This window comes from Geotrypetes seraphini, chromosome 6 (assembly GCF_902459505.1).
Source record: "Geotrypetes seraphini chromosome 6, aGeoSer1.1, whole genome shotgun sequence".
NCBI lineage: Eukaryota > Metazoa > Chordata > Amphibia > Gymnophiona > Dermophiidae > Geotrypetes > Geotrypetes seraphini.
The window spans coordinates 151,691,137-151,715,286 of NC_047089.1; the positions used below are offsets into that span (position 1 = coordinate 151,691,137).

The 24,150-nt window shown below is 45.3% G+C and overlaps 1 protein-coding gene across 2 annotated transcripts in view; it reads right to left on the reverse strand.

Annotated features, from left to right (window-relative positions):
* The window catches only part of TGFBRAP1 (transforming growth factor beta receptor associated protein 1), a 124,098-nt gene that overhangs the window by 89,333 nt on the left and 10,615 nt on the right, over nt 1-24,150 (reverse strand). For both annotated transcript variants that reach the window (XM_033947853.1, XM_033947852.1), the window contains exons 3-4: nt 22,889-23,083; nt 10,520-10,674 (exon numbers count right to left, since the gene is read on the reverse strand). In XM_033947853.1, the coding sequence (XP_033803744.1) occupies nt 10,520-10,674; nt 22,889-23,083 (350 nt within the window). The remainder of the gene's footprint in view (nt 1-10,519; nt 10,675-22,888; nt 23,084-24,150) is intronic.

The window sequence follows — 24,150 nt, forward strand, 5'->3', positions numbered from 1 at the left end:
CTGCTCAGACAAATGGTGACAGAACCCACAAGGGAAAAACCGATATTGGATCTGGTCCTCACAAATGGAGAGAGTATCTCTAATGTTCGAGTGGGTGCTCACCTGGGAAGTAGCAATCATCAAACAGTTTGGTTTGATATAACGGCTAAAGTGGAGAGCGGCCCCACGATACTTAAAGTCCTAGATTTCAAACGTACAGACTTTAATGCTATGGGAGAGTACCTGAAGAAAGAGCTGTTAGGATGGGAGGACATAAGAGAAGTGGAAAGACAGTGGTCTAAGCTGAAAGGAGCGATAAAAATGGCTACGGACCTTTATGTGAAGAAAATCAATAAAAACAAGAGAAAAAGGAAGCCGATATGGTTCTCCAACCTAGTGGCTGAGAAAATAAAGGCGAAAGAGTTGGCGTTCGTGAAATATAAAAAAAACCATGAAGAGGAGAGCAGAAAGGACTACAGGGTGAAACTGAAAGAAGCCAAGAGAGAGATACGTCTGGAGAAAGCACAGGCGGAAGAACAAATGGCTAAAAATGTAAAAAAGGGAGACAAAAATTTTTTCAGATATATTAGTGAAAGGAGGAAGATGAAAAATGGAATTGCTATGCTAAAAGATGCTGGGAACCAATATGTGGAGAGTGATGAGGAGAAAGCAAATGTGCTAAACAAATACTTCTGTTCTGTGTTCACAGAAGAAAATCCTGGAGAAGGACCGAGATTGTCTAGCAAAGTTACACGAGGAAATGGAGTAGATTCTGCGCCGTTCAGGGAGGAGGGTGTTTATGAGCAACTTGAAAAACTTAAGGTGGACAAAGCAATGGGACCAGACGGGATCCATCCCAGGATTCTAAGGGAGCTAAGAGAGGTTCTGGCGAGTCCTATTAAAGACTTGTTCAACAAATCTCTGGAGACGGGAGTGATTCCTGGGGATTGGAGGAGAGCGGATGTGGTCCCTATTCATAAAGTGGTCACAGGGATGAAGCAGGAAACTACAGGCCGGTGAGCCTCACTTCAGTTGTTGGTAAAATAATGGAAGTGTTGCTGAAAGAAAGGATAGTGTACTTTCTTGAATCTAATGGGTTACAGGATCCGAGGCAACATGGCTTTACAAAAGGTAAATCGTGCCAAACGAACCTGATTGAATTTTTTGATTGGGTGACCAGAGAGCTGGATCGAGGACATATGCTAGATGTAATTTACTTGGATTTCAGCAAAGCCTTTGATACAGTTCCTCATAGGAGGCTGTTGAACAAACTTGAAGGGCTGAAGTTAGGACCCAAAGTGGTGAACTGGGTCAGAAACTGGCTGTCAGACAGATGCCAGAGGGTGGTGGTTAATGGAAGTCGCTCGAAGGAAGGAAAGGTGAGTAGTGGAGTCCCTCAGGGATCAGTGCTGGGGCCAATCCTGTTCAATATGTTTGTGAGTGACATTGCTGAAGGGTTAGAAGGAAAAGTGTGCCTTTTTGCAGATGATACCAAGATTTGTAACAGAGTAGACACCGAAGAGGGAGTGGAAAATATGAAAAAGGATCTGCAAAAGTTAGAAGAATGGTCTAATGCCTGGCAACTAAAATTCAATGCAAAGAAATGCAGAGCAATGCATTTGGGGATTAATAATAGGAAGGAATCATATATGCTGGGAGGAGAGAAGCTGAAATGCACGGACGGGGAGAGGGACCTTGGGGTGATAGTGTCCGATGATCTAAAGGTGAAAAAACAGTGTGACAAGGCAGTGGCTGCTGCCAGAAGGATGCTGGGCTGTACAAAGAGAGGCGTAGTCAGTAGAAGGAAGAAGGTGTTGATGCCCCTGTACAGGTCATTGGTGAGGCCCCACTTGGAGTACTTTGTTAAATTTTGGAGACCATATCTGTCGAAGGACGTAAGAAGACTTGAGGCGGTCCAGAGGAGGGCGACGAAAATGATAGGAGGCTTGCGCCAGAAGACGTATGAGGAGAGACTGGAAGCCCTGAATATGTATACCCTAGAGGAAAGGAAAGACAGGGGAGATATGATTCAGACGTTCAAATACTTGAAGGGTATTAACATAGAACAAAATCTTTTTCAGAGAAAGGAAAATGGTAAAACCGGAGGACATAATTTGAGGTTGAGGGGTGGTAGATTCAAAGGCAATGTTAGGAAATTCTACTTTACGGAGAGTGTGGTGGATGCCTGGAATGCGCTCCCGAGAGAGGTGGTGGAGAGTAAAACTGTGACTGAGTTCAAAGAAGCGTGGGATGAACACAAAGGATCTAGAATCAGAAAATAAGATTAAATATTGAACTAAGGCCAGTACTGGGCAGACTTGCACGGTCTGTGGCTGTATATGGCCGTTTGGTGGAGGATGGACTGGGGAGGGCTTCAATGGCTGGGAGGGTGTAGATGGGCTGGAGTAAGTCTTAACAGAGATTTCGGCAGTTGGAACCCAAGCATAGTACAGGGTAAAGCTTTGGATTCTTGCCCAGAAATAGCTAAGAAGAAAAAATTTAAATTGAATCAGGTTGGGCAGGCTGGATGGACCATTTGGGTCTTTATCTGCCGTCATCTACTATGTTACTATGTCACTTTCCAGTCTTACAGAATACTTCCTGATTTGATCAACAGATTGGCTATTAGTTGAAGCAGTTCAGCTATAGCCCCTTTCAGTTCTTTGATTACTCTCGGATGGATGACATCCGGTCCCGGGGATTTATCGTTTTTAAGCCAATCAATCTGCCTGCATAAATCTTTAAGACTGATCGTCAACCCTGTCAGTTTCCCGTCTTCGTTTCCTGCATATAGCCTGTCGGCTTCGGTATGTTGTGTATATCCTCTTCGGTAAATACAGAAATTCAAAAATTGTGTTCGGTTTGTCAGCGATGGCTTTGTCCTCCATTAGCACTCCCTTTATTCCATGGTCATCCAACAGCCCTACCGCTTCATTTGCGTGTCGTTTCCCCTTAATATATCGAAAGAACAGCTTGAAGTTTTTTGCCTCCTTAGCTATTTTTTCTTCGTAGTCTCTTTTGGCCCCTCTTACCACCTTATGGCACCTGCTTTGATGAGTTTTGTGCTTTTTCCAGTTTTCATCCTTTTTGACATTTTCCATTCCTTAAATGAAGTCTTCTTGTCTCTGATCACTTCCTTCACTGCTACTGTGAGCACATCGGTTCCTTGTTCTTTTTCCTCTTGGATCCCTTGTTGATACGCGTATATATAGATTTTGCACCTCGGTGACTTTGTCCTTAAAAAGGGACCACGCTTGCTCTAGCGTTTTCACAGTGCTTATCCTCTTCTTAATCTTCTTTCCCACCATGAGTCTCATCCCTTTGTAATTCCCTTTTCGGAAGTTCAGTGCCGTGGCCATCATTTGGATCGATGTTTTGCCCCTGTGTCCAGGTTGAAGCGAATCATTTTGTGATCACTGCTTCCCAGCGTCCCTTCTACTTCTACACCATGCGCTGGTCCTCGCAGTCCATTTAGAATTAAGTCCAGAATTGCATTTCCTCTCGTATTTTCCTTGACAAGTTGTTCCAGGAAGCAATCGTCTACAGCATCCAGGAACTTGGTCTCCCTACTGCAGCTGGAGGTGCTTGGGTTCCAGTCTATCCCCAGATAATTGAAGTCACCCATGATAACTGCGTTGCCTCTCTTGCAGTTGCGTTTAATCTTGTACGTCATTTCTCCATCAATTTCTTCGGACTGCCCTGGGGGTCAGTAGTAGATGTCAATCTTCGTTTCCATTTCATTTGTTCCCAGAATTTTGACCCATATAAACTCTACCTTATTTTTCGTTTCTGGCGTGTTCTCTCTGGTAGATTCAATTCCTTCTTTGATGTATAGGGCAATACCCCCACCTTTTTGACCCACTTTGTCTCTGCGGTTTAGCTTGTATCCTTGTAGCACAGTGTCCCAAACGTTTTCCTCGTTCCACCATGTTATGTTTCCATGATGCCAATGTCAAGGTTATCTTTTTGTGCCATAGCTTCCAATTCCCCCATCTTATTCCTTAGGCTCATTGCATTCATGCACATACACTTGAGTTTGTGGCCTGTTACTTTCTTGCATTTCCTTCTCTCTTGTGTCCCTTTCGATCCGTCAGGATTTCTGTCTTGCCTATGATCCGGTGAGTCTTCCCTGCTATCTTCCTGCACGGTATCCTCTGGGTATACCCATTCCCGAACCATCGACTCTTGGTCTACTATCGGCTTTCCCCTTCTTCCTAGTTTAAAAACTTCTCAATTTCTCTTTTGATGTTGCTTGCAATTAGCCTCGTTTCGTTTCCGCTGTGGTGGAGTCCATCCTTCCTGAATAGCTTGCTCTTCCCCCAGAACGTCGTCCAGTTGCGCACAAAGTAGAATCCTTCTTCCTCACACCAGCGCCTTATCCATTGACTGCTTGCAGCTCCATTGGCCCTGGGAACCGGCAGGATCTCCAAGAATGCTACCCTCGGCGTTCTCGTCTTCAGCTTCCCTCTTAGTATCCGGAACTGGTCCTTCAGTCCTTCCATGCTGTAGTTCCTGTTGCTCACGTTGTTTATCCCCACGTGGATCACCACCGCCATATCTTCCTCTTCTACGCTGTTGAAGCGGCTCACTATATCTTCTACCTTGGCTCCTGGTAGGCAGGTCACCAGCCGATCCTGTCTTCCTCCCGCTATGTGGCTGTCAACTTGTCTGATGATGGAGTCCCCCACAACGATTGCTGTCCTATCTTCTCTTGCCTCTCTAGCCACAGGTCCGTGTCCCTGGTGTATGACCATCTCTCCAGCCATAGGTCCGTGTCCTCTGTGCATTTCCATCTTCCCTCATCCTGGCGTTGGCTTGCACTGGACTCGTCTTCCTTGTGATTGTCCTCCAGGTGGTCCTCGCTCACTGTAGGTATATCTTGGTAGCTCCACTGTTGGTGATTTTCCACGGCCTCCCTGTATGCCTGTTCAATTAACTTCTCTAACTCCCTGACTTCTTCCTCAATGGTTTCCTTTGTCATGAAGTTTTCTGCCTCTCTGTCCTCCTTTACACTGCTCAAAGTGCTTCTAGTTCCAGTATTCTGAGCTCCAGGAGTCTGACTTGCTTCTTCAGGCCCTCCAGTTCGAGTGCATACATAAGACCGCCTCCCAGAGGGGAGGTAGTCATATGTATGGCAAACGGTGCAGAAAACTGGGTAGCTCAACATCCTGTTCTGTCTGCTGCTTCCATTGCTGTCCGCTTGCCGGTCTGTCGTCTGAAGTGGCTTCTCCTTATGTAGGAATCTATGTAGTGTCCTCGGTCTTACTGTGAAGTCCTTTTCTTGATTTCAAACCTGCTAACCCTGTTGCTTGTGTGTGTCGTCTGTGTCTGCTACTACTACGATTGTTTATCTACTGCTTGTCTGTTCTGTTGCCATTGTGGTACTTGCCTGTGTAGGTGTCCTTCCTTAGTGTTTCTTCTTTGCTTGGCCCTTCTTAAGGCCCTTCGCAAAGGCACTTGCGTTAAGGTGAGCGCCTTTAACGCTCACCTTCAATGTGTGCTGAACGGCTGAGCTCTATTGGCCCCTCCTCTTTTAAGGAGGAGCACCAATGGATGATGTCGGAGCTACCTCTCACCAATTACCCTTGCTCTCTCCTGCTTCCCCCTCTCCTGTTCTCTTCTCTGCTTTTCTCTCCTGCTTTCCTGCCCACTATATCTTTCTTTAGATGAGGAGACCAGAACTGAACGCAATATTCCAGGTGAGGTCACACCATGAAGCGATACAGAGGCATTATAACATTCTTAATCTTGTTAACCATTCCTTTTTTAATAATTCCTAGTATCTTGTTTGCTTTTATTGGCTGCCATCGCACATTGGGCGGAAGGTTTGATCATATTGTCTACAACAGGGGTCCCCAAAGTCCCTCCTTGAGGGAGATATCCAGTCGGGTTTTCAGGATTTCCCCAATGAATATGCATTGAAAGCAGTGTATGCACATAGATCTCATGTTTCAATGCATATTCATTGGGGAAATCCTGAAAACCCGACTGGATTCGGCCCTCAAGGAGGGACTTTGGAGACCCCTGGTCTACAATGACACCCAGATCCTTTTCTTGGGCGCTAACCCCCAAGGTGGACCCTAGCATCTGGGAATTGTGCATCACGGGACAATTACTTTCCACATTGGTGATGCCTTTGTTTCTTAAATAAATGAAGTAATAACTTAAGAACTGAACTGTGTGTTTATTCAAGTTCTGTTTTGGTCTATTATATTTTGTTTAAAGATCAGAAACCATTCAGTGTGACATCTATGCAATAATAGGGCAAATCAGGAGGGAGTAAATATTCTATCACCACTGCACTGCCGTTCATCAGCTTATTGAAACCACAAAGATGAAAACATCTCTCAATCATAATCAAAAGTATTAACTAAATCCAAACAAACACATTAATATGCTTACAGTCTAACTAACTCTAAATCATGAAACATGAATTAAAAAAAAAACAAACGGCAGGTCATAGAGACTTCTGGAAAACGAGCTAATAAATTATATATACAGTAGAATGGTTATTGTATTTATATGGTTTTGCACTTTTGTTGGCCTTGAAACTCAATAAATATTTAAAAAGAAAGTACCGTATTTTCACGTAGATAACGCGCACCCGTGTAAAACGCGCACACGGGTATAGCGCGCGGAAAACACACATTTATGTACAGAAATTTTTATATACCGCGCACACCCGTATACCGCGCATGCTGCCCGACTCTCCTTTTGCCCGCCCCGACTCTCCTCTGGCCACCCCGACTCTCCTCTCTTCCTTGAAGTCCTGTCCCCACCCTGAAAGCCTGATGCCCCCCCCGACGTCCGATTCACCCCCCCACAGGACCGCTCGCACCCCCACCCTGAAGGACCGCTCGCACGCACCCCCACCCTGAAGGACCGCTCGCACCCCCACAGCCTCCCAACCCCCCCATCATGTAGAAGCTCCTACCGGTGTCCTGCTGCTTTCTCTTGGCGGTCCCGGCCCTTCCGTGAGCCCTGCGCTGCTTCCTCTTCCAGCGGTTCGCCCTTTCTCTAACGTCAAGCCCTCTTGCCCCCCCCGACACGATCAGGTCAAAAGGGAGCCCAAGCCCTCTTGCCCCGCCGACTCCCCAACTCCCCGACAATATCGGGCCAGGAGGGAGCCCAAACCCTCCTGGCCACGGCGACCCCCTACCCCCACCCCGCACTACATTACGGGCAGGAGGGATCCCAGGCCCTCCTGCCCTCGACGCAAACCCCCCTCCCCCCAACGACCACCCCCCCCAAGACCCTCCGACCGCCCCCCCCAGCCGACCCACGACCCCCCTGGCCGACCCCCACGATACCCCCACCCCCCTTCCCCGTACCTTTGTGTAGTTGGCCAGACAGACGGGAGCCAAACCCGCCTGTCCGGCAGGCAGCCAACGACGGAATGAGGCCGGATTGGCCCATGCGTCCCAAAGCTCCGCCTATTGGTGGGGCCTAAGGCGCCTGGGCCAATCAGAATAGGCCCGGGACCCTCCTGGGGGCGGGGCATGAGGCACATGGGCCCAACTCGACCATGTGCCCAAGGCCCCGCCCCCAGGAGGGACCTAAGGCTCCCGGGCCTATTCTGATTGGCCCAGGCGCCTTAGGCCCCACCAGTAGGCGGAACTTTGAAACGGATGGGCCAATCCGGCCTCATTCCGTCGTTGGCTGCCTGCCGGACAGGCGGGTTTGGCTCCCGTCTGTCTGGCCAACTACACAAAGGTACGGGGAAGGGGGGTGGGGGTATCGTGGGGGTCGGCCAGGGGGGTCGTGGGTCGGCTGGGAGGGAGGGCGGTCGGAGGTTCTTTAGGAGGGGCGGTCGTTGGGGGGAGTGGGGTTTGCGTCGAGGGCAGGAGGGCCTGGGATCCCTCCTGCCCGTAATGTAGTGCGGGGTGGGGGTCGCCGTGGCCAGGAGGGTTTGGGCTCCCTCCTGGCCCGATATTGTTGGGGAGTTGGGGAGTCGGCGGGGCAAGAGGGCTTGGGCTCCCTTTTGCCCCGATCGTGTCAGGGGGGGCAAGAGGGATTGAGCTCCCTCTTGCCCCGATCGTGTCGGGGGTACCGCAGTTGACTGGGGCAATAGAGCTTGAGCTCCCTCTTGCCCCGATCGTGTCAGGGAGTCGGCGGGGCAAGAGGGCTTGACGTTAGAGAAAGGGCGAACTGCTGGAAGAGGAAGCAGCAGGCGCAGGGCTCACAGAAGGGCCGGGACCGCCAAGAGAAAGCAGCAGGACACCGGTAGGAGCTTCTACATGATGGGGGGGGGGGGGTCGGGAGGCTGTGGGGGTGCGAGCGGTCCTTCGGGGTGGGGGTGCGTGCGGTCCTGCGGAGGGGGGTGAATCGGACGTCGGGGGGGGGAACTATGTAAAAAAAATTTTATATAGCGCGCTCACGCGTATACCGCGCAAGGTTATGCACGGTTTGTAAAAACACGTATAACGCGCGCATTATATGCGTGAAAATACGGTAATGATCAATCTGTTACTAGAGGGGCTAAATTGGATAGTATTTGTTGCTTTAGTTGCTAGTTGAAATGGATTGAAATTCATTGAGGAATATCATTACTTGTATAATAAGCAAAATAGTAAAAACTCTATAATATGAATGTCGATATATTTTTATGGCCTGAAGTTTACTTTTTGCCTGTTTACTTTTTGCCTCTTGATTTAATTTAAAGATATTAGTATAGAGCTTGATTTAAATGACTTTTTTCTTCATAAAATTTCAAATGAATATTTATTGTAGCAGGGATTTATTTCATACTTTTGATTTCAGTACCTTAAATTAGAAAATGACACAGGATCAAATTTTTCCCCGTTCCCATGGGAACTCATTTCCCTATCCCGTCCACGTAAGTTCTTTTCCTGTCCCTGCCCCATTACTGCAAGCTCTGTCCTCATTTGCACAAACCTCAAATACTTTAAAATCATAATTGTTCGAGGCTTGTGCAATTAAGGCAGAGCTTACAGGAATGGGGCAGGGACATGGGGACGGTATGGGGAAATTGAGCTCTGACAGGGATGGGGAAAAATTTGTCCCTGTGTCATTCTCTACCTTAAATCTTACAATAAAAAAAGTAACAGGAAGGGAGAATATAAAGAATAGGTGGGGCAGATATTTATAAAAAGTCCAATAGTAGAGACACATGAAAATGTTACACTGGCTCCCAAATATTTTGCTGTATCCTGCTCAGAACAGCAGATGGAGCAGGTCAGAAAATGTTGTAGATAATTTTTCTATAACTAACTGAGGAGTAGTGGCTCGTGGCCTGCAGGGAGTGCTGTTTATGGGACGGTAATGGGAATGGATGTCAGGACATGATAAGTGCAGTGTTTTTTGTGGAGTTTTTCTACAAAAGCGCCTGTTTTTCGTATGATTCTGGGTAATTCTAGTTAGATACATCTGTGTCAGTTAAGGACCACGCCCAAATAGAAGCGTACGGAAAAACGGGTGAATAATAAAAATCTAAATAATATGTAGCTAAGGCCAGAAGAAAAAACACACTAAGGATTAATATAAGGGAAAGCATAATAATATCTGTTTATGTACTTTGCTGTTGAGCCAAATCATGGTGGAAATCATGATTACATGGAATCCATTTTGGGTTCTCTGTTTGTACTGTATCTGTCCTGTCTTTGGACACCATCTTGTGCCAGTGACTAGTTTTCTGTCTTCTTTGTCCTCTCTGAGTTTTCCCGCTCCCAGCAGCGTGGTGTTAATTAATACGACATGTGCTTGCTTTAGACTGGTAAAGAAGGATAACGTGTCTCAAACTGAATTAAATATAGGTTTGAATGCAAATTATGTATGGAAGGCTTGGCCAAGCAAGTGCTGGAGTGATTTGTGTGACTGTGTTGAACAAAAGCATAGGGTTTGAAAAACATATTATTGTATATATCTTTGTAACCTAAAGAAATCCTAAACCAACATCTGGAAGTAATTGAGTCAGAGACCCCTGCTTTAACATAGGAGGGCTTTTGTGTGAAGCTGTCAGCTCCCTCCTTCAGGCTAACAACTTTGCAGCACTGTGTGTGGATGAAACTTAGGGCTGAGAATTTCTCAGCACCATGTTAATAATTGTAGATTCTTTTGAATAATGTTATAATGTTAATTCAGAAATCAAAAGTAAGTTTCTAAAACTGCCTAACTTGGAAACATGGAGGAATGTTTCCTTTGTCTAAACTTTTAAGACCACCTCTTTGGTGAATTGTTATTGGTTGTTATACTGATGATGTCACGGAGCTAAAAGTTATATAATAGAATGAAATGAGATATGAAAACGAGACCTTTATGAGAAGGCCAGCATTTGGCATCTATAATGATCTCCCATTAGCGCAACTGTTAAGCAATTATGCTGACGCTTTTGATCTCATAATGGAAAAATAGAAACAATAATTCAATAAATGTTAATTAATTTTTAAAACCTTGCGCTGGTGTCATTTTGCATGTGTTATTATTTTCAAACCTGAAGCTTTCACAAAGGCGTCGATGTCCCTTGCTCACTAACATAGCTACTTTTAATACCCTGATTAAAATAAACAATTGTATAACAGACCTGAAATTTCTCTTTTGGAATGTTCCTTCGTGCTCCCTTCGCCAAGACTAAAGCTTCTTCCACTCTGTGATTGCTTAGAAGGTCTTGAATCTGTTTTTCCAAAGGTAATGGAGTCAAGATATACACTCCATTACCAGTAGCTACAATTACTCTTCCTATATAAAAAATAACATTTATGAAAATTGATATATTGTAATGAAAAATAATTTTCTTGCTGAAATGCGTGCAATCACCTTCAAAGTTAAAGAAGTTTCTTACCTGGATAATCTTGTTTCTGTTACTATATACATTACATTACATTACATTAGTGACTTTTATTCCGCTTGTACCTTGCGGTTCAAAGCGGATTACATAAGAAGAGAACTGGACATTTCCAGGATGGTACATGACAATAGAGAATACAGTTTGAGGATAGAGACTTAATAACAGAATGATAGTAAAGACTTAATAACATCGGAAGATGTTTTGGACGGCAGTGTTTTGGTTTCTTGGGGGATGGGGTGAGGGAGGTTAGGTAGATTGTATATGCTTTTTGAACAGCAGTGTTTTGATTTCTTTACGGAATGTCTTAAGGTCTGATGTTGTGGTTAACAATCTGGTGATGGAAGGTTCGAGTTTTGCAGCATGTGTTGCCAGGAGGCTATCATAAAGCTTTTTGCGATGAGTACCCTTGAGTGGTGGGTATGTGAATGATGTCAGTGTTCTTCTTGTTCGGGTTGGAAGGTTACGGTTTAGGCGGTCATTTAGGTAGGTGGGTGCAGTACCGTTAATTACTTTGAAGAGTAGACAGTATAGTTTGAATTGAATTCTGGCTCGAATCGGTAGCAAGTGTGAGTCTAGGTAGGCATTGGTGATGTGGTCAAATTTTCCGAGTGAGTAAATTAGTCTAAGGGCTGTGTTCTGAACAGTTTGAAGTTTTTTGATCATGTTTGTGGGGCATGGTAGATAAAGGATATTGCAGTAGTCCACGAGACCTAGTACCAGGGATTGTACAATGATCCTGTAGTGTTCTTTGTCAAAGAATTTCCTTATTTTTCTTAAGTTGCGCATTGTGAAGAATGCTTTTTGGGTAGTTTTGTTGATTTGGGTCTGCATAGTGCAGCATCTGTCTATCAGCACTCCCAAGATTCTGAGTGAGGTCTGGATTGGGTATTTGGTTGCTTTAATTTCTAGGTCTGTTATGGATGGGTTTTTGTCCGTACATTAGGAGTCCATACATTAGGTCAGGGATCTCAAAGTCTTTCCTTGAGGGCCGCAATCCAGTCGGGTTTTCAGGATTTCCCCAATGAAAATGCATGAGATCTATGCGCATGCACTGCTTTCAATGCATATTCATTGGGGAAAACTGGATTGCAGCCCTCAAGGAGGGACTTTGAGATCCCTGCATTAAGTGATCACAAACCATTTGCAGAAGGGTGTCAATCACATCTTTCAGCGCCTCTTTCTTCACCAGTGGAGTATGGCTCCCTCTTCAGTTTGTACCAAAGCAATCAAGCTCCACTGTAACAGGAGAAAAGAGAAGGAGGGGCACGGGAAACTTCACCGTAAATAACATACATTTCTATCCTGCTCTGTAACTCATGAAAAAGAACAATTATTAGCATGAACTTGCAACATAGGTGTATCAATGAACCAACCTGCTATGTGCAACTAGCACTAACACAAAGAACTCAAAAGCTCAATCACTCAGTACTTTATTAGTAAGTTAATCATATATATTCATCCAACTGTCAAGAGGAGAATTCCAGTTCTGGACCATAGAGTTGTCCAAGGCAGAAAGAAGGCGAACTGCAGAATGTATAGGGTGGGCTGTACAGACTCCTGTGTATATTAACAGAAACAAGATTATACAGATAGAAACCTAATCTTTCATTGTTACATATACACAGGAGTCCTTACATTAGGTGGTGTACCAAAGCAGTGCCAGATGAGTCTGCTCGCAAGACTGAGGACCTAAAAGTGGTATCCCCTCAAGCCACTGCATCCACTCTGTAGAACACTTGAAAAGGTATGGAGAGTGGACCAAGCAGCTGCTTTACAAATCTCTTCATATGGAACTACCTGGAACTACGTCCTTGAAGATGCCACACTTCTGATAGAATGAGCTTTGACAGAAATAGGCGGCTATAATGCCGACAGTCTCTTGCCTATATGCGAGAGCACAGCAGCCAACCTGATGTTATTGTGATTTCTTGGAGGTTGTACTAGAATTGCCAAACCATTGTCTGGACCCCTGATCAGAACTCCGAGTGGAAGAACCTGTGTAAATTTGGCAGGAAATGTTATGAGGGACAAATATTGCCTCTGCCTCCCCCAGCGGGTCAGTGAGGTCTGCTGTCAGGTAGAGATTTGGGGCAGTAATCTGCCATGCTGGCCATAAGGTTGCCGAGGCCCTTACCATCTGTCCTTTGAAAGACACTTTGCTTAAGGTGGCTTTGGAAGCTGAATCACCCACTTATTGTCTGATCCACAGCATGCGGTGGGCAATGACAGCATACACTGACATCTTCTACATGACTCTAATGATGTCATATAGAGCATCTGCCACATAATCCACTCCCTCCAGCACCAGCTGGGGACAGACATCTTCCTCCTCGACCAGACTTCACTATAATCTGGTGTGGTAAGCACATGCCACAAACAAGGCTGCTGCTGCAACTTTGACCCCCAAAGCTAACACTTCAAATTGCCTCTTAAGCACCACATCCACTTCACAATCTTGCACATCCTTTAACATTGTTCCTCCCTCATGGGGGAAGGAGGTACGCTTAGTTACTTGAGCTACAGAGGAATCCATCTATAGCTGACTAAAGAGCTGCAGAAATTCTGGAGCAACAGGGTAAAGTTTGGACATAGTAGATGACGGCAGATAAAGACCCGAATGGTCCATCCAGTCTGCCCAACCTGATATCAATTTAAATTTTTTTTTTAAATTTCTTCTTCTTAGCTATTTCTGGGCAAGAATCCAAAGCTCTACCTAGTACTGTGCTTGGGTTCCTACTGCCGAAATCTCCGTTAAAACCTACTCCAGCCCATCTACACCCTCCCAGCCATTGAAGCCCTCCCCAGCCCATCCTCCACCAAACGGCCATATACAGACACAGACCGTGCAAGTCTGCCCAGTACTGGCCTTTTTTCATATTATTTTCTGATTCTAGATCCTCTGTGTTCATCCCACGCTTCTTTGAACTCAGTCACAGTTTTACTCTCCACCACCTCTCTCGGGAGCACATTCCAGGCATCCACCATCCTCTCCAAAAAGTAGAATTTCCTAATATTGCCTTTGAATCTACCACCCCTCAACCTCATAGTTTCTTCTGTAGTCTCCCACTGCTCCTGTGGCCAGCAAGGTGATGTTGAGATGTGAGGGAAAAAGGATGGACTAAGCATCTATGCAGCTTATGACCGTGTACTGTGAGGTGGAAGGCTGCTATGGCTCCAACTTGAACTCCCTGAGCACATCCGTAATGACATGTGGGACAGTAGCAGACAGTCACTACACCAACGGATTGTCTTCCTGGTTGAAAGCAGTGATCGCCTATTGACTCCTGAGTCCCTGAGAGGAAGCAGAATCCTCCAGGAAGGAAGCCGAGCCCTGGGACAATAAAGGAATGGAGTCTGATCTCCAATCCTCTCAGTTCTGCTCCGCTTGGTCACACAGGCTGGGAACAAGCTTCCTTCATGGCAAAGAGACCTCCTGAGGAGGAATCTCTCCCTGGAATGCCCCCAGGCAGCACAGTGCATCCTGGGCCCATCAAATAAGATTTCCACAGAAGATTCACAAATTCTGGAGTAAATCCTTGAACAGGAGGCCCAAAAGCCCCTGCAGTACCTCAGACTGGCTTCTCTTGGGTTCAGCAGTGTCCGCCCATTTGCATTTCGCGCCTTCATTGTTTGAAGACTCTGGAAGGGATTTTCTCTCTACCACATGGTCCCCCTGTAGTTCTCCAGCCCTAGAGGACTCAGAGGAAGCTAAGCCCAAGGCTCCCGCCCCTCATGTGCAATGTGGCACAAGTCACATGGACACACCTTTGCTGACCATCCAGCGCAAAACTGGCAGGATATAGAACAGAACAGCCTGAGAAGTCTATCCCAGTCGATTTTGCCCGACAGTATGACGCAGGACCTACTTCTATTGGAACAGTGGTCCTCGACTTGGCAGCTAAGCTTCAATGCTAAAAAATGTAAAGTCATGCACCTTGGCAGCAGAAATCCGTGCAGAACTTACACACTAAATGGTGAAACCTTGGCTAGGACTAAGGCAGAACGTGATTTGGGGGTGATCATTAGCGAAGACAAGAAAACTGCCAATCAAGTGGAGAAGGCTTCATCGAAGGCAAGACAAATGATGGGTTGTATCCGTAGAGGTTTTGTCAGCCGGAAGCCCAAAGTCATAATGCCGTTGTACAGATCCATGGTGAGACCTCATCTGGAATATTGTGTATAATTCTGGAGACCACATTACCAAAAAGATGTGCTGAGAGTTTTGTCGGTACAACAAATGGCCACCAGGATGGTCTCGGGACTCATAGATCTCCCGTATGAGGAAAGGCTGAATAAATTGCAGCTATACTCGCTCGAGGAACGTAGAGAGAGAGGAGACATGATAGAGACTTTTAAATATATCACGGGCCGTATTGAGGTGGAAGATGATATCTTCTTTCTTAAAGGGCCCTCGGCCACAAGAGGGCATCCGCTGAAAATCAGGGGTGGGAAATTTCATGGCGACACCAGGAAGTATTTCTTCACTGAAAGGGTGGTTGATCATTGGAATGAACTTCCGCTTCAGGTGATTGAGGCCAGCAACGTGCCAGATTTTAAAAGGAAATGGGATACACATGTGGGTTCTCTAGGGAGGTAAAATCAAGGGGGGTAGGTCATTAGAGTGGGCAGACTTGTTGGGCTATGCCGTCATCTTCTATGTTTCTATGTTTCTGTTTCTAAATTGAGGGGACAAAAAGATCACTTAAAATCCAAGATGGCCACCACCAGAAAAATCATGCCTAAAAGGGCCTATGGGAGCTCCCCTGAAAGTTAAAAAAAAAACTCAGGGAAAAGGTTTTAGAGGTGGGGGAACTTTATCTTTGGCCCTAGAAACCCTTAAATTCAACTTTTTCAAACCTCCCCCCCTCTCCGATGGGATGTACTCACAGTGCTACTGCTGCCTGCCTATATGAGCTTTGCTTTAGCCTGACTGAACTGCAGAGAAGTTTCTGCCTTGAATCCTTATGGAATAGTCCAGACCTGGAAATCTTTGGACTACCAGTCAAAGCGGAACTAAACAAAGGCTTGACCCCCCCACATATCCTTGTGATACGATGGAGGGAGCATAAAATGCAACCAGCTCCCTGAAACCCAAAGGGATTTACACAAGGGCCCCACAGCCTGCACTCAAATCTCTAATAAATCAGGTGATCAAGCTCCCAGGGGAATGTACCCAGAGTGACAAATTAACGCAAAGCAGGCTGGCTTATCAGTTACATCTGGGGGTTGCCCTGCGACCTGCAGTCCACTCTCATGGAGTATGTATTCTCTCAGGCAGAGTAGCCCCAAATATGAGATCCTCTAGCACCAAACCCTCCCAAAAAACAGAGTAAGAAGACCCAAAATTAATAAAAAAACAAACAGATCAGAACACCTCTTCTTCACTTGCAGAAGGGAAAAAACTGAAGAGGGAAAAAAAGAGGAGCTGAAAGATGTGATTATCACCCTTCTGCAAGTGTTTCATGAGTATGGATTGATCAAGCTTATTATATACCACTACTAATGACTGGAACTAATGTATGGGCTCCTGGGTATATGCAACAGAAAAGTCTTTACCATTCATCCTCTATTGCTAGGACATGGAGCTAGAAAACTAAGGTATCTGTTTACTAAAGCATGTTAGGATTTAGAGCGTACTAAAAGCTGTGTAGCCCATTGTTTACCTATAGGCTACATGGGAGTAAACACACACTAATGTGTTTGCACGCTTTAATAAATAGACCCCTTAATTATGAAAGAAAAAAACCTCTACATTTAAAGAGTTGGGAATATTTTCACTTTTTTTTTTTTTGAAATGGCACTTTTTCTGCGCATGTGCCCTTCACTATCACCAGCGATAGACATGTGCAAATTTTAGCAAGTCTTCGCTACTCTCCGCCAACCTCATTTACATGAGCTTTTTGGGAGAATGACTCATTTTTCTATAATAGACCGTTGCTTTTTAACACCTTTTTTTGAGAATGTAGGCCAGAGAGAGGAAAAGACATTTTTCTTTGTTTTGTTCACACCACAGCACTGCCGGAGGGTTGGAGAGGGCAAAAAATAGGTGGGGTGGGTGAAGAGACTACAAAATAAATCTGTCAGGCCGTCTGAAAAAATGCCTGACTGGGCGGGAAAATCAAATCGAAAAATCAATTCAACAGACCAAATCGAATCGGGCAGCACTGTACATACCAAATAAAAACAGACTTGTCAACTCTAGCACAGAGATTCCCAAACTGAGTTTCCCTTTTCAGGGATTCTGCGTCAGTCAGGGCAGGAGTGATCTCCAGCCAAAAGCTGGATGGGAACAGGGTTGGCGGGAAGCTCAAGGGGATGGAAGTATGTCTTTCGAGGTTCCCTTGGAAGCATACCTGCCCAGGGATGTCTAAGTACTGCCTCCTTCTCTCTTCGATTATAGCACAGCTGCACTTGTTCTCTGCCCTTAACAGGAAGATGTCTTCAAATATGAAGGCAGTTGTTCCAACACGCTGCCAGCAGCTGACTTGGAAGCCTTCCCTCCGATGCAGCATATCAGAGGGAAGGTTTCCAGGTCAGCCGCAGGCAGCATGTCAGAACCACTACCTATGGCCTTGAAGACATCTGCCTGTTAAGGGAAGGGGAGGAGAGAGGAGTGAGAAATGTTGCAAGGGCGGGAGGCAGTGAAGAGAGAACTGTTGGAACATAGAATGGAGGAAAGGAAGAGATGGTGCACATGGGGAAAAGAAGAGTTGTTGGCATGGGGGTATAGGAAGGAGGAAATAGAAAGAAAGATGCAGTACAATGGGGGAGATTGAGAATTATTAGACACTAGTATTTTAGCCCGTTACATTAATGGGTGCTACAATATATGTCTGTCTGTCTGTTTTTATTTCTGTGTCTCTCTCTCTGTCCTGCTGTCTTTCTTTCTGTCTGTCTCTGTCCCTGGCCCCCTTTGTCTGTCTGTCTTTCTGTGTCTCTCGCTGTCCCTGTGTCTTTCTTCTTTTATTTCTGTCTCCCTTTCTCCTGCTGGCGGTAGAATATATGTATGTGTTTCTTTCTGTTTCTCTCCATACTCTCATTCATCTTGTCATCTCCCTTTTGACCTCATACAAATGGCTCACCACTTTCAGAATACCCCTCCCTCTCTCCACTGGTCAGTCTATATCTCCCTGTCCCTTTCTCTTCATCCCCTAGCATCTTCTTATCCCAGCTCTCTGCCCTCCCATGGATTTTTTTCCTCCATTTTCTGTTGTTCTTTTTCCTTCCCCCCTTGATGCTGAACAATAAGATGGAGGGAAAAAAAGAGATGCTGCATCTCCCTCCCCTTTCCACCCCCAGACCTAACATTTCTCCCTCCCATCCATCCCTAGGTCCAACTTCCCTCCCCCAGGTCCACCATCTCTCCCCAATAGTCCTCCCTTCAAGTATCTCTTTCCCCAGATCCAGCTTCTCTCCCTTCAGACCATTACCTACCATCTCTCTCTCTCCTCTGATCCTGGCCCCATAAGCTGTCCCCCATGCCCAGTCTGGCACTTCTTTTAATACTCTCCCCCTTTGCACTTTATAAAAATTAAAAAAAAGTTAATCCAGGGAATTTCCTAGGCCCAACATGTTCTCCCTCTTCCATTCCGATATTGCCTTCATCTTCTGTGTCACTGAAAAATCCGCTGGCCTCAGCTGTGATTCAGGAACGTTGTCCGTGGCTCCCCTTCCTGCTTTCAATCTGCCGCAGTTCTCCCCCCTCCCCCCCGGCGGAATGTTTCTGAATCGCAGCCGAGGGTGGTGGATTTTTCGGCAAAACAGAAGGCGAGGGCGACATCAGACCGGTCCCTTTCTCCCTATCTCCTTCCCTACTTCCCTGTGCAACAGCCGCAGCATTCCCTCTCCCTCCATTAACCGCGAAAGGAGCCTGCACACGGACCTAACAGGCCGAGCCTCCAGCAGTCTAACTTCCCGGCGGCTCCTCTGACAATCGTCGCCTTCTCCAACGCAGGAGCGGCTCGTAAGAGGAGCCGCTGCAGCGTCTGTGAAGTTGAAAAAAACTTCGGCCCGTTTCCGTGCTCGGCCGCGGCGGGCTACAGGTGCCGCGGTCTGCAGCCGCCGACATCCGTTTTGATTTTTTTTTTTTTATTTGAAAGACGCGGCGGTGGCTCCTCTCATGATCCCCACCTGCGTCGGAAGTCCGACGTAGGCGGGGATCGTGAAAGTAGCCACCGCCGCATCTTTCAAAGAACCGTAAGCTGCGCATGCGCACTTCCTATGTGTCGCTACAGCTCACAGAAAAGCAGCGCACACTTAGGAACTGCGCATGCGCGGTTTACCATTTTATTATATTAGATGGTGGTAGAGAAAGGGGAGGCAGAAATGCATGAGGGAGAGAGATGCAAGAGAGAAATGTTGGGCATTATGTCTCTCTCTGTCACTTCTCTCCAGCACGATGGGGCTGAGAAAGGCAAGAGATGCTGCAGAGAGGGAGAAATGTTGGCTATGGGAATGGAGGAGAGAGGAAGAAATGTTGTGCGAGGGGGGGTGGGAGAGAAAGGGAGATGCTGAATCCAGGGGCAGAAGGGAGTAAGGATGTTGTATAATAAGAGGGAGGGGAAAATGCTGGATTACGATAGGAGGTACAAGAGGATACTGGTAGGGGTGTGTGTAAAAGGGACAGGGACATATCAGGCTTTGAGGGTGGGGAGAGGAAAAAGAGGGAGCAGATGCTGGGCAGGAAGGGTGAAAGGAGAGAAGCTAGAAATGGTGGCAACATGAGGGACAGGTGAAGAGGGTTCGCAGGGAAATCAATGAGCAAAGGATAGTGATTACAGTGGGTAAAAATATGGTAAAGGGGAGTAGACTGTAGATGGAAGGGAATGGAAGAGTAGGTGAGAGAAGAAGATGGAAATTTGATAGCTGAGAAGAAGAGAGAAAGAGGGTGATATGAATGGACCGAGGTAGAAAAGAGAAAAAGGGAGGTCAATATGTCAGAGGCAGTTAGTGAGGGAATAGAACAAGACAGGAGAGAGGAGAAAAGACAAACAGACAGCAGTCACTTGAAGGCGAATTTATGGAAGACAGGAATGCGAAAAAGAGAAACTGGAACCAATTTGATGGAAAAATAAATGTCCAAATGACAAAGGTAAAAAAAAAAAAAAGCATTTTATTTTCAATTTATTGACTGAAATTTACTGCTTTAGCTTGTGGGGATCTCCAGGGGATCCCTAAGTACTCCTAAGCTGAGAACATTCTACAAAGGTGGCCGGAACTCCCTTCTACCAAGTGAAGCAGCATCCTTGACCACTAAGACACCAGCATTTGTGGCTCAGGGATGTTGTTGTTGCTACCTGCCAAGCTTGGTAAAAGGGAGTTTTGGCCCCTTGGGAGAAAGTCTTCTGCTGACAGAGCTTGGAGATCCTCAACAGCTAGAGTAATTATTTATATTTACTGGCAGAGACCCATTTACAAAGTATATATTCTTCCCAATTAATTAATAAAGTGCCTTTGTTTATTTGGAAATGTTAATTGGGAAGAATTCCTACTTTGCAAATGGGTCTCTACCACAATCTCTAACATATGTCAGTAGCATAATTAAATGAAATAACTATTTCTGAAAGTTATAGGTACAGGCGGGAATGGAAGAGATTACTAGTAGGTTTGATTTCTGTCCCCATGCAACTCCTTTAATCTCCAGTCACTCTAGCTCATGCCAGCCCCAATTTCAAAATGCCTGCTGCATCAGCAATCTCACAAATTGCTGTGAGAGATCCCAAGAGCCATTTTGCCAGCAGAGTTTGCATGGGTAGAAGCAACTGGGGGTCATTCCCGCCCCTCTAGACCACCAACAATATGGATGGCATACGGGAGGGGTGGGGTGAAGGGGAAGTGGTGTTCCTCAATGTAAAAGTATCTAGGTACATTTATCGCATTCCTATGGTACAGGATAGCCTATGTGGCTGGCATTTCTGTCTTTTATTGGATGTATTGATGGAGGGTGAAGATCTGGCTATTTCTTCCTCTTCATTTGGGTCACCAATTCAATTGGGACCCAGGGCTAGGATCTATCATCATCAAACCTTTATTTATAGCTGCTTGGAGATTATTCCCAATTATATATAAAGATTTATTGCATTAACAGACCTTAGCTGGGGGGTCCATACTTTAATCCTTCAATCCTAGGCACTTATTTGGATCCTAGTTTTTAACACTGTGTAGTTACTGGGACTCCCTCCTCCTCCTTGTGCTATGAACAGTGTCTCTAAAGCATTCCCCAGCAGGAGCCAGCTTGAGCAGAGGAACTTCCTAGAAACTGAATCCAGGCCCTCATTAATAGTATAGAGCAGTGTTCCCAACCCTGTCCTGGAAGACCACAAGCCAGTCAGGTTTTCATGATAGCCCTAATGCATGGAGCAGATATTGTTGCAGGAACGCTTGGGCTAGGCCGGTTTGACCCACCCGGGGCCCCATACCACAAGGTGTGCTCCGGCTAAGCTTTCCACTGAGTGCAAAATGAGGTGAGCCACACTGAGTTTCAAAAGCTAAGTCAATGCTGCATTTAGTTGGTAATAATAATTGAATTCACAGTCAGGTCAGATGGCATAATTGAGCAATTACAACAAAGCAGTTTGGTGCCTCCGGGTTAAGCATAGTTTATAAGCAGGACCCGGCATTCAAGCTTTGGCACTTCTTATAAACTTCACCAAATCCGAAAAAAAAAAACCTTTAAACTCAAAACCAGGGTTTTCTTTCTTTGGCAGTGCTGAATAAAGAAAACATTCCTCTACTCCGGAAGGTCTTATTGCTACAGTCCTTTAGGTACAGTCCAGCAAACATAAGCAGCTTTGGGCAAAAACAGTTCTGGTTTAAAACCCACAAAAGAAAACCAGCATAGTTCTCACAGCTTGTGAGCAGCAAAAATGTAAAACCCCCAAACAAAAGCAAAAACCCAGGCTTCCCTGTTTTCCTAAGTTAGTAGGTGCTGGTTCAGCACACTCCCTAAACATATTTCAATTTCTAGTAACATTTTAGAACAAGAACCCTCCCATCTGTAGTGCAAGCTACATTTCCATGAGGTCCTCGGTTGCCAGCTCTGAAGGTAAGCTGTTCTGCCACTGCATAGAATCTTCTATGGGAGTTTCTTCCTTAGAGCTTCCTGACTCTGAGGTCTTCCATTTCCAAGTCAGCCAGCTGGGGTTGGAAAGCATGAGGACTAACTTCCTCCTTGCCTCGTCTCCCCTGCTTCTCTCTGCTATCGGGAGTAAAAGGGTTTGCTTTGCCACGCCCCCCCCCCCCCCCTTAGTAAACACAGGAGAATTCTTAAAGGCACCATCCCCCTCTATCAAAGGTTCCACCCTGCTCTTTCTTACTGGCAGAGGGAGAAAACTAGAGGCTCTTGGGATGTGCAGTTTTCTGTACTGCAGGGTTTCTGGCTTAACCCTAGGTTCTGTGGAGGGAATAGGGACTTAATGGGTATTTGGCACAGGGTTTCTATCGCGCTGCACAGTGTCCCTGCCACAATATGCATGCCTGTCACCTCCATTATAAGCAAATCTCTCTAATGTATATTCATTAGGGTTATCCCAAAACTAGACTAGTTGGTGGTCCTCAAGGACAGGGTTGGGAACCACTGGTGTAGAGCACTGCCACTGAGTAGGCCATAGCAGTTCAAAGAGGGCATAAGTAAGTTAACATCAGTGATCCTGCAGCTGGGAATGAGATGGACAGACCAAGCAGCTGAGGAGCAGGTTTTACAGTTGCTTGTGGGTATCTAATAAGGAACACACTACTTGTCAAAGACAAGAAAGCTGTCCATCAACATTTTCTATTACCTTAATTCGTACCTCCACTCCTTCTCTCACCAGCTCAGTGTTGTCTCTCATTCATTTTTTTATTTACATCTTTTTTCTTTCTACATTAGAACCAATTTATATACTTTTTATGCACGCCCCATTTTCAAACAGCCCTTCTCTCTACAAGTTGCTCAGTTTATCCTGTTCTGAAACTTAACAGAATTGGCAGCAGCACACTTAAATTCAAAACAGTAGACACCATGAAAGCTGCATCAAATCGATCTGACATATTATTCCACATGTGATTTTTAAGTGAGTAATATTGATCAAAATTAAAACATTTACGAATGAACTGAGTTGCTAGTACCTTCAAAGTCCTGCAAGATGTGGCCATCTTTAAAAGGCAGTGTCTGTTTTTTCTGCTGGTCCAGCATGCTGTGTACAGTAATAAACTCTGCATCTAGTGCTACGACATAAGGGAAACAAACAGTGGCTCCAATGACATTCTCTGACCAGCGAACAGGAGCACGCTGGGAAATCCCTGCCACCGTTGCAAACATACCTGTAAGGAAAAGTGAAAGAGAAAACGGAGAGCTGCTGTTATGTACAAATATACTATGTTCCAACTCATTGACTAAAAAAACCAAAAGAACTGTCATATTTTTAACAAAAACTAATTCTTTTTCTGAGACATCTGTATCATTGGTAAATCTTCATGAAGCAACGTGAAATTAAATATCACAGAAGAAAAGCAAAACCTAATTAACCCATATTTCAATCTCATTTCATACATGGAAGCTTGAATTGTACTTTGTCCTCCTGGAAGAGTCACTCAAGGCAGTGAACAATTAAAACACAAAAAAACACCACAAATGATTTCAAAGCATAAAAAAAAAGTCTACAAAGTTTCTCCCAAAGGGGAAAAAATACATCACCCAAAACAAGAACAGTAGACCCCCAGAAAGAGAGCTAGATTAAAGATATAAACAGCACAGTCCTATCTTCTTAAGATCCAGACCCTAACCTTTTTGCAAAACAACAGTCATCTTTTGTTTAATATTGGCTGGGAGTTTGCTCCAGAGCTTAGGGACTACAACAGAAAAAAACCTAGTTCTAATTCTAGTTTTCATTAGTTTGGTTGTATTATCTAGCATTTGAAAATTAGACTCCAAAGCAGTAATATTCATTCTTAGGAACTGCAAGTAAACATTGCATTTTAGACATTTGTCCTTTTCCTTTATTAAGACCAATTCCAACAAAAATACTATGAGATAGCACAAAATTCTCCGATCGTGTACTGATGGTCGCTAAACCAATTTGACTGGTTTAGCAACCAATGGAATTTGCCAACCCGATTCTCAAAACAGCTCACTTCATGTTTTCCATACGGACGTACATTCTCTGATTCCAGCATGCAAACAACCTCATTACTATTAAAATTAAGGTAATTAATATTAAAACCAGCCATTTAATCGATGGCCTAACATTGCATGCCAGAATCAAATTGGTAATACCGACCTGAAAAAAACGACAGGTCTGCCTGTTTTTTCTTTTTTTTTCTACGGGTGTGTGTGATGCACTTAAGGCACAAATTTGGCATAATCTAGGCACAAATTCTAGGCACAATCC